The sequence below is a fragment of the Mastigoproctus giganteus genome, chromosome 5 (assembly GCF_048544385.1).
Source record: "Mastigoproctus giganteus isolate SK-2022 chromosome 5, ASM4854438v1, whole genome shotgun sequence".
NCBI classification, from domain to species: domain Eukaryota; kingdom Metazoa; phylum Arthropoda; class Arachnida; order Uropygi; family Thelyphonidae; genus Mastigoproctus; species Mastigoproctus giganteus.
In genome coordinates, this window is record NC_143579.1 from 102,451,638 (window position 1) to 102,463,116 (window position 11,479).

Below are 11,479 nucleotides of genomic sequence, written 5' to 3' on the forward strand. Positions count from 1 at the left end.
AATGTCGTTAATATTTATAGCACCATCTTCTGTAGTGAGGTTCGAGTCTATATCTTTGTAGCCAGGGTCACTTGTAGCTGAAATATCGTACATTATCAATAGATGTTGAAGTCCTTGTTCTTCTTGGTGCTCCACATTGCTGTTCACAACTTCAATTTTTGCGTTTGAGAAGCCAGACTTTACAAAACAGTTCACAACAGTTTGTTTTCTAATTGCGTTTACTGAAGAGGAAATCCATTGAATCGCATCTAAGATGCTGATTTTCTTTGCAAGGTCACTCGCACATGTAACATCGTTCATGTTTGCAATGAGATGTCTTAAAACACGTTTTCTGTAGTGAAGTTTAAATTTTTTTATTATCCCTTGATCCAAGGGCTGACACTCTACAGATGTGTTTGGTGGCAGAAAAACGATTTTAATGTTGGACAATTCAATGTGCGGGTGAGATGCAGCATTATCCACAAAAAGAATAATTTTTCTGTTTTGACGAATCGTGTTTTGGTTAAAGTGACTTATCCATTCGCTCATGATATCTCGTGTCATCCATGCTTTTTTATTAGACTTTCAGTCAACATTCAAAAGATTCAAGTTTATGCCCTTGAATCAACGAGGATTTTGTGGTTTTCCTATAACAAGAGGTTGTTCAAAGTCTCCCAGCATATTTGTACACAATAGTACAGTCAGTCGTTCCTTAGAAATTTTTCCGCCCTGGCACTTTTCGTTTTTTAGACTGTTTTTTCAGGAAGAGCTTTAAAAAACAACCCTGTTTCGTCATAGTTGTAAATATCCTTAGCTTCAAAATCACGACATAAATCTTCCAATTTGACGGTCCACTCTGTTACAACCCCAGTATCAAAAGATCCACCTTCACCACTTACGGTTTTCCAATAAATTTTATGCCGAATTTTGAACTTGTCTAGCCATCCCACAGAAGTTTTGAACTCATTTACTCCCCTTTTCCCTAATAATAGGCCCATTAATGGGAATTTTTAGCACGTTCGCGACAAAACCACTCATACGTAACATTGTCAATTTGAAGTCCAACAGTTTTCGGGAATGATTTTTGAACCTGATCATTTCCGTGTTGCCAAAATTGTTTGAGCAGTTCATTTTTTTTCCTTTTGGATGTCGCTTACCTGCGTCTTCCCGATTTTGAATTTTGCAGCGAGATTGCGAACACTATTTTTTTGCCGATCATACGCATTAATGAGTTCGACTCATTTTTAAAGTTAAATGTTTCCGAGAAGACATTGTGCACTTCACACGACACTGAACAAAACTGAAAACTGAAACTGAAAAGACAAAAGGCCGACCATATCCCCCCCCCCCTGCACACACTGAATTCATCAGAAGTTTTACACGTGCCTTAAAATTCTTGAAAAATGGTTTACAACCGCGACGTAAACCTTGATAAAATTCAGAGAATCGGAAATAGAAAATAAGCACACGATTGAGGCAATACATGGAAGAAACGTTCCTAAAAAAAGGACCGTGAGCTTGCCCGCTGTCCGTTATGGGTAGATCAAATTAAGTGCTAATCTAAACAAAACAGTGCAGATTGCCTGTCCGCGTCCGTTACAGAGAATGTCCGCTAGACAGAAGCTGCAAACACGTTAAAACCAATGGAGGTGAGTTGGGGAATTTGAAAATGTCCGTTGTAGAGAGATGTCCGTTAACGAGAGGTGTCCGTTAGGAGAAGTTTCACTGTATATATATATACTAAAAAAAACTTTTTGCATTTTTGTTGTTGTTGGCGCTTCCGTAGCCAGGTGGGCAGGAGCAGCAGCGCATAGCACATGCTTCTTGATTAGACCGGCGTTCAAGCCTGTGACCACCAAATACGGAGGATGCGGAAAGATCAGGGAATGACCACTGCATATCCCCGGAGCAATATGGCCTTAGTTGCTAATGCTCCTAAAAAACCAAAATAACAACAACAACAACAAGCATCTTTGTTAGAGTATAGTTAGTATAAAAAGATGATACAAGGAAGCTGTTGGCTGATACATTTTTATCTAATGCATGCATTGCACTTTATTTTCTCTATACAGTACAGCATTATATCAGAGGAAAAACTAAGTGCAGTGTACTATTATGTTACACTAAAAGACAAAGTAATATCAGCTTTGATAACATTTCATTCCAAAATCTGAAAGTGATCTTAATAGAATAAGTGCTTATTTAATTTGCAGCTAAAAAATAATATTATTCAAAACGAAACTGAAAACTTGTTCTGTTAAAAAGAATAAATTATTCACTTATCCTTATTTAAATAAATTTCTTATTTTTAACTTACTGTCTGTTCGTGACTAGAAGATACTTGAGGGCATGGCTACATTGACATCCCTGTTCTCTGAAATAAGCAGGAAGTAAAGAGAGCATGCAGCTGGTCAAACGATTAACACATTTTAGTTTTATTCTTTTTATAGCTATATTGTAATCCTGGATTACTGAAATACAATCATAATATTCAGAAATAATTAATATTTGATAAATATTAATAACGTAATTAAAACGTTACATTAATCATTCTCTTGATCTGTTTCCCATTGCTGTTTCAGTTTCGTTATCACTTTCATTTGTACTAAACTAAAGACTCAGTAAATTCTTTAATAAATAATGCAGTCAGTTGTTTCTCAATACTTCTGCTTTATCTTGAAAACATGATCACAGCAACTTTTCTGACCTGAGTTCAAGTTGATGATGTGAGAAATTTTTATGGGCCTTTTTCTCAATGTGGCTGAGTTAGACGGTCTCAGGCAAGGGTAGCATGGTTTTTTCCCCTGGGAAGTTGGGTTTTTCATCCACCAAACAGGGCGCCTCTGTAGCCAGATGATCAGGAGCAGCAGTGCGTAGCACACGCTTCTTGATTAGACCACAGTTCGAGCCTGTGACCACCAAATACGGAAGATGCGGAAAGGTCAGGGAATGACCACCACATATCCCCGAGCAATGTGGCCTTAGTTGCTAATGCTCCTAAAAACCAACTAACAAATAACCACCAAACAGAAAATTGACATCAGAATGCACACAATTTACAGACAATATACGCAGAGCAAAATGGCCGTAGTTGCCAGCATTCCTAAATTCCTACTACAACAATGGCAACTTTCCATCTTTCTTAAGTTATGCTAGCTTTTCCTTGTTTTGTGTATTTCATCAGATGTGTCATATAAGGATCTTGAATATTTTTATTTCAAATAAAATTTTTCATTGAGCCCGTATTAATTCAATGGGGTTTCAATCGCAATGATATGACAATGTATTTATGCTCATGGAGTGTTCTATCCACTGTGCATGTTTTTGGAATGTTTAAATGGCTAATGATTTCTAATAATTCACATTTACCTACAGTGGTGCATTATATCCTCATGGGGCCCAAGGCAAAATGGAATTTGGGGGTCCCATCTAAAGAAAAATCTAATAAAGAACATTTTTAATTTCATTTTATTGTGACAACAAAACAAACAAATTATATGACGTAAGAACTAAATATAAAATTTCATCAAAATTGATAAAACCATTTTTGAAAAAAATGTAATTATCAAAGTAATCTTTAAGTAAAGTTCATTGACCTTGGCAAGTAGAAAGTTCAGTTTCCAATAAATACCACTTAAAAATATTAGTAAAAAACAGCAATGAGTTTTTGAAACAGTGATTTTGGGGCTCTAGGCAGATGTCTTTTTTTGCCTATAGGATAAAGGCCACTGTTTTCCCTTTACAAAACCATGCTGCGTATCCTTGAGAATTTCAATTCGATCCAAATGATCCTGAATTCCACCCTTGATCATTACCTCCATGATTTTCCCTACTACTGAAGTCAGACTGACAGGTCGATAATTTCCAACTTCACTTTTAGAGCCACCCTTATGTATGGGAGATACATTTGCATTTTTCCAATCCAAGGAAATCTCCCCAGAGTCTAGTGATGCTCGCATAATTTGCCTCAATGGTTCAGTGCACTCGCTTGCCGCCTCTCTTAAGATTATAGGGTATATTCCATCAACTCCAGGAGCCTTACTGGTCTGTAGGCTCGAAAGTTTTTTCATTAAATAATCTTGCGAAATTTCAATATCATTAATTACATATTTTTTAACTTCGCTCCCACAATTTCCCATTGCCACAAAAGGCTTTTCATTTGTAAATATCAATGCAAAATAACTGTTGAGTTCATCTGCAACGGCAGCTGGTGTATTTATTACTATCCCCTTTCCCTTACATAAAGGTCCGATCTGGTTTGTCCTGCTCTTCTTGGCATTTATATATGTGAAGAATTCTTTATCCCCCCTCTTTGCTCTGTTTGCTAGTGATTTCTCATAAACTGCCTTTGCCTGTCGAACCTTTTCTGTGGCTCTATTACACATCACCTTGTAGCTGTTATAGGCTTCAGTACTTTTTATTGCTCTGTAACCTTTCCATGCCACCTTTTTCTGCTCAAGTAATGCGGCAACTTCACTATTCATCCAACTTGGAACCCTTCTTGTGGAGTATTTTTTTAATGGTATATACGCATTCAAGGCATCTGTGATTAATGTTTTAAAAGCGTACCACAGTTCAATTGTATTCATTCTCTGCGCGATATCTACCCAGTTAATAGAGGCCATGTAGTACCTTAAGGCATCGTAATTTCCTTTTCTGAAATTAAAACCCATTCCTTTGCCTTTTACTTCTGCTACCTCTCTCGTCATCATCCACCGTAGAACTCCGTGATCACTTCCTGCTACTGGTTCCTCTACTGTCAGCCCTGTTATGTCATCTGATTCATGTGTGATGATGAGGTCTAGGATATTCTTTTCTCTAGTACTTTCCCTGACATGTTGATACAAATAACAGTCATCTAGTTGATTTAAAAATTTTGTTCCCCATGTCGAGTTTCCTTCCCATTTACTCCAATCAATTAGAGGCAAATTGAAATCACCCATAATAAGACAATGACGCTTACTTTCCCATTCCATTTGCATGTATAGGCTTTGTCATAATCTTCACAATCACCTGGTCTGTAGATTACTCCTACTCGCATTATACCTTTGTTTCCAACTATCTCACACCATACAGACTCTCTACTAGCGTGTGAAATGTCTGAATCCGGGAAAGCTATCGTCGCACTCAGGCTGCTTTTGATAAGAAGCATTACCCCACCACCCCTTCTATCTAACCTATCCTTCCTAAATACATTATACAAGCCGTACTGAAACTCATCATCCCCAATTTCCGGGTGGCACCACGTCTCTGTAAGCCCTATTATGTCCGCGTTACTTGTTTTAACCAGCAGTTCGAATTCGCTCATTTTATTGACGACACTTCTAACGTTACTGTATAAACAATTAAGATACACAACCCTTGAAGTTTTTTAGGCTCTCTTCCCTGATATTAGCTACCCGGTCACGTGAAACGTCTTTGGAAGGGAGGGATTTGTCACACTTTTTAGGAACTGGCTGGATATGAGTAAATTTCCAAGCAAAAGGTAAAACACATTTGGAATAAGAAAATGAAAAAAGGTGACACAGAACAGGAGTAAATTCAGGAGCACATGTTTTTAGAACAAGTGGAGGAATACCATCAGGACCTGGAGCTTTCTTGGCAACAAGATTGTTTAAAATTCTTCTGACAACCTTTTGATCGAAGGCCACAGGAGTTATTGAATGTAGTGTACTGGGAATGATAGGCCTTGGTTTACCAAGATCATCATCAATACACAAGTTAGAGGAAAAGTAGGATGCTAGCAGGTCTGCTTTATCTTTAGCTGAGGTGGCAATTTGAACCATCCAGGTTTGACATGTGGGAGTAGAGATGAGCAAAAGTTGCTGCCAGTAGCTTTGGCAAGAGATGAGAAAGCTCGATTACCATTTGGACAAGAATCAAGTTTCTACTCTTTGGCCTGTTTAAAATCTAGTTTTGACTGATTAATAACTGCTTTACAATTATTACAAGATTTAATATAGGTCAAAAATGAACCTGGAGATTTGGATGCAAGTCAATTTTGATATGCAACATTCTTATCTTAGCACATTTATTGGAAAACCAAGATTTAGCTAATTGAGATTTTAAGGTGGTGTGTGGAATAAAGAATTTCATTGTCACAATCTGAGAAAACATTGACATCAGAAGAATAGAAATCACATACCTCATTCTGTAATGTTAAACAACATAAGGTTGAGAATGGCTACAAGAGAAGGGCTCTATTGGAGAAGAGACCATCACCAAGTTATGAACTTAGGTGCCTATAGGACCACTCACCTCATCCGTATACTTGGAAGGGTTGTTTGCGAAAAAAAAGATTGAGTGTTGGCTGTGTAGTTAAGATTGTCTGGTATTCTTGTAGGTAAATGAATAATCTGTGTGAGGTCATTATTAATAGTAGTAGTATTAATGGCAAATGATGCAAGAAAGCAGGAAAGAAAAAAAAAAAAAAGTTCACCCATCCATACCCTCAAAAAATTTGTCTAGTTCTCTCTCCTGTGTCTAGACCCCCCCCCCCATCTGGTATGGGCACCACACCTCGACCCCTGCTTATGTTGGTTCGCACTTGGGTGGTCACCTCCAGTATGCTCGGTGTTGTATTTCAGGGCTTGCACATGAGTTGTATTCAGGGTTACTAATGTCCCACCATTGTGACGGTTAGGTTAGGTAAATATCAAAGCCAGTAAATATCTTTACTGGCTAACAAAATAAGAGAAGAGATAATGAGTTTAGTTTAAAAAAAAAAAAAATCAAATTATTGTTCCATTATTTTGGATTGCATGCTGACCCTGTCAAACAATTAACCATGGTTATTAGATTTTTGTCGTTTAGTGATACTGATATCAAAATATGAGAATATTTTGTGAAATTGCAAGCAGAGGATTTGGCTGTCACAGATCCACTGGACTTTGCCGAAATTAGGTCCACTTGACTTGAGTATCACCCTAATATCAGTTCCATCAGTATTTTAAAACCCTAGGTAGCAAGCCCAGCTTGGCATACCTGAGAGAATGTCTGTGACCACTTACCACATCCGTGCACCCTCAAATAGAACAATTCAAATAATTATTGGAAAGGGTTCAGTAGAAATTGAAAATTTTAATTTTTCCAGATCATACAGAAAAATGTTTTTCAAATAATTATTTTATTATTTGCAAATCGATGAATGGTGAAATAGTTATTTGCAAATGGCTAATTTATTCTATTAAACTAAACTAAACAGAATATTTTGTTTTTGTTGCAAGCTTATTCAGCATCAGCCAAAAAAAAAAACACACACCACTCCCATTTCACCCCTCCGTTCGTTCGAAATACCTGTCCAGTTGAGCTTTAAATTTGTTTAGGCTATCAACTTCAACAACAAGTGATGGAAGTCGGTTCCACCAACCAACCACCCGCTGGCCAAAGGCAAATTTCTGCACATCTATCCGACATCCGTCCTTCCTCAATTTGAATTTATGCCCTCTGAGGTGATTATTCTGAGCAAGATGAAGAATCCCATTGGCATTGAGCATGCTCAAACCATTCAAAGCCTTATACACCTCTATCAGATCACCTCGCCGGTGCCTAGTCTCCAGACTCTGTAATTTGCAAAACTTAAGCCTCTCTTCGTAAGAGCAACCCTTTGTTCCATTCACTAATCTTGTTGCCCTTCTCTGTACCCGTTCCAGCAGCTCTACATCCGTCTTGAAATGAGGCCTCCAGACCTGTATACAGTACTCAAGATGTGGCCTAACCATTGCCTTATAGCTCTCACACATTTGATATTTTTTTAAGCTTCATAAACTTGTATGTATTGCTGTTGCAGGTCATGACATTCAGCTTGGTGCCGGGTTTTGTGTTCACCTGGTGTTACTCGCAGACGAAATCATGCATGAGTCATCGCGAAAATTTCGCTATACTCGCATTGTTCCTTAATATATCAGTCACATTGGAGCAAATTTGCGTTGTGAAAATACGCATTATAGCAGAACTGACTGTAGTTCAGTTTTTAGCTATATTTAAAGGTACATCAAATACACTATTTGAAAAAATTAATGGTAATTTTTTAAAGGCTGTTGAAATGCTTTCAAAATTTGATAGTGTTATTGCAAATCATATTAAAAATGTTCATATGTTCAAATATTCATAAATTTCTTTACCTGATTAAATAAATCAATAATAAATCAAAGATCTGTAATCATCGCACACCTCATTATTTAGGTAATAAATTTCAAAATGGAATAATATCTTTACTGCCTAAATTAGAGAAGAGAGTTGAGTAGAAAAAAAAGTCAAATTGTTGTTCCATTATTTGCTTGCTTGCTGGTCCTGTCAAAATACAAGAATATTTTTCGGGTAAAGGTGTAAAGTTAAGTAAAGATTACCTTGACAGTTGTCAAAGTAATCTTTACATAAGCATTTTACATTGTTATTATTTTATTTTGATTTTGGTTTATATTTCCACATTTTTATCATGCTTTTTCTATTTCTAACTTATTATTCAAAATTATTTTCTTTATTGATAAGAATGTGATTTTCTGAGGTCCCTCCAGAATGAAAACTCCCATTATAATTCCACTTATGGAAAGAGAATTTTGCTAGTATAGACTCAACTAACATGAGCCTTTCCACAAATTTATTATTTGCATTAGCTGAAACAAGGATGTATACTTGTCCATTACTAATACAGATCTTAGTTTGCACCTCATCATGTTATTTTAATCTGGCTTAGCCAAGTTTTATTTAAAAAGTAGCTAACTAAAGTGAAGTTTATTTCTATGGGTTTTTACAATTACAGATGCAACAGGAGAAGGTGTTTTAATTATTTATTAAAAGAATTGGAAACACTTAATTTAGATATTCATGATATAATGGGGCAAGGTTACAACAATGGAGTTCGACAATGCGGGAAGACATGTAGGTCTACAGAAGAGAATTTTAAATATTTCCAATAATATAAATCCCCATGCCATGTTTGTGTCATGCACGGCCCACATTTTAAATTTAGCAGTAAATGGTGCAGCTAAAAGTCATGATTATCACAAGTTATTTTTTTATTTATTTTTTTTTTTTTAATATCATTCAGGAAATTTAAGCATTTTGTGCAACTTCTACATACAGATGGGATATATTAAGAAAACATTGAAGCAATTATTCCTTTGCGTTTTCAGCTAGGTGACGTTTACAACATCTTGGTAGAGTCAGAAAATGACACATCGATGGATATGAACACAAAACATGTAATACAGTCTTTTGGAAATTAAAACATTTTTCTTTGTATAATTTGTTTGTATGTGATATTGCTATCTAACAATTTTGTTGATTTTATTTATGTGATTGTTTAATATTTTGATGTTTAAATAATTATATAAAAATGTAAAAATTTATCTGAGAATTAAAATGCATACTGTGTAAACCTATGTTTATTATTACTAATTATCAAGCCGACCAGGCTAGCCGGGTGGGTAAAGTGCCTGCCTGTCAACCCAAAGGTCGCGGGTTTGATTCCCGCCTCGGGCTTGGATCAAAGTACGGCAAAAACCTTGGGAGGTGCATTATGGCCACAGAAGCCTATGCGTCAACAACTACCAAAAAAAAAAAAAAAAACTAATTATCAAAATAAAAAAAAGAGGGGGTTGCTAACATGAAAAAAGCAAATGGGTGCACAGTACCCTAAGGAAGGGGCCTGTGAATTAGCATGTTAAATGTAGTTAAACAAAAAAACTATTAACCATGATTTTAGAATGACTCGAACTGAAAAGTAAATACTTGCTGTATAAATTTTATTTAATAAAAGCCATATAGGCACTTCAAAGGTTTTATGGCTCTCAAGTCTTCAAAAACTAAGGTTGGCTATTCGTGATTATATGCAATGAATATTTTGTTTGAGGTGTATGTGCATTTCATTATGTATTATTTTGCACTTTGATAAAGCACTTCACTAACATTAGCTTCTTAATAAGTAGAACAGCATTTTTTTTTTATTCTAAAGTACAAATCAATTTTAAGAAATATGAAGTAGCTTCTAAGAAGGTTCAAGTCCACACAAGTTAAGATTACTAGAATTTGTTCTTGTTTTATAATTGGCCTCTTTTAGCCAATTAGACTTCATTTTGCTTAGCTGAAAAAGGCATTGATCCCTATATAAAATGAGAGATCAGTGCCTGCATTACTTATAGGAGACACTTTCCAAAAAACAATTATGTTTTGTCCTGTATAAACGGTCATCTTCCCGACAGTTGTTTCAATGATGGGAGGGTACTTTTATGGGTTTTGAAATTTCTTAGAATCTTTATTTAAAATGAATTTAGTTAATAAATGTCATGTCATTCTCTACATTTATTACCAAGTGTTTTACCGTATATTGCACTAATGGATGCGTGTTGAATTGGGATATCTGCATCCTTACAGCTGTTTCAACTGTTACCATATAATTATTATAAATACAAATTGACAAATGGAGAAACAGTTTTTGTTTGCAAATGGTTAATTTGTACTGTTAAACTAAACTAAACAGCATATTTTGTTTTTGTGTAATTTGTACAAGTTTGGAAACTCGTGCCACTAGTCCTATATATGAAAAATCGGAAACTTTTTTTATATATTAAAGCAAACGAAATTTTCTTTTCAACGTTATAAACATAAAATATCAGGACAGAAGTCCTGCTATTTATTTAAATTAGCATTTCTTTTGAATACATATTTTTTAAAATGTAGTCTTGTTTTTTTCATTTTCAGGAATGATCAAGCAACTAGCAAATGGGCTTCTACTTATCATCATGTTAGGTGCTTTTTATACACATACAATCCTTGATGACAAGTTTGAACGAACAGCACCATCCATTGTGTTTGCCCTTATGTTAGGCTGTAGACTTGTGGTTTTTATGCAGGTACGACGAAAAGAAAAAAAATTGGCAAAACTACAAGCTGATAAAATGTTGAATAAATCACCTACCAGCCAGACAGAGGGAAGTGAAAATCTTTTGGTGAAAGAAATGAAACAGGACTGAAGAAATTAGTTTAATTCTTTGTGATAATTATGAATAAATCTTATGGGCATTTCTTGGCATTTTCCAATGCCTAATAGCAGTTTTATTCCAGCATGCAAGACAGTGAAAAGTAGAAAAAAGTTATCACCTTAGTGATATAGAACAAGCAGATTTAACTAAATTAAATTATTTGTACCCTTGAAATATTTTTTTGTTATGGAATTGTGATATGTATTTATTAATTGTTTATTTTGTTTAAATATATTCAGAGTTTTTATATTTCTGTTACAGTTTTATTTTTTTATATATATATATATATATATATATATATATTAACATTTTACATGATTTATTTTTATGGAGGTGATTGTGTGTAAGTTAAATTAAGCTTAAACCTTAGAAATCTATGGTTGCAGTTTTTAACTATCTATATATTGTACAGAGTTTAAAATTTGAATTGAAATACGTTATAATAATAATTTTCTACTTTCTGAAATTCAATCACAGTCATCGAGAAATATTAAAATTGATTTATGATATGTGTAGAT

At 35.1% G+C, this 11,479-nt stretch overlaps 1 protein-coding gene across 1 annotated transcript in view; it reads left to right on the top strand.

Moving 5' to 3' along the window:
* The window catches only part of LOC150085594 (putative acetylcholine receptor chaperone), a 41,953-nt gene extending 30,743 nt beyond the window's left edge, over positions 1–11,210 (top strand). Inside the window, exon 3 of the mRNA XM_090373378.1 lies at positions 10,681–11,210. Coding sequence (XP_090229504.1) covers positions 10,681–10,952 — 272 coding nt within the window. The 3' untranslated portion in view covers positions 10,953–11,210. The remainder of the gene's footprint in view (positions 1–10,680) is intronic.
* Positions 11,211–11,479: the final 269 nt, after the last annotated feature.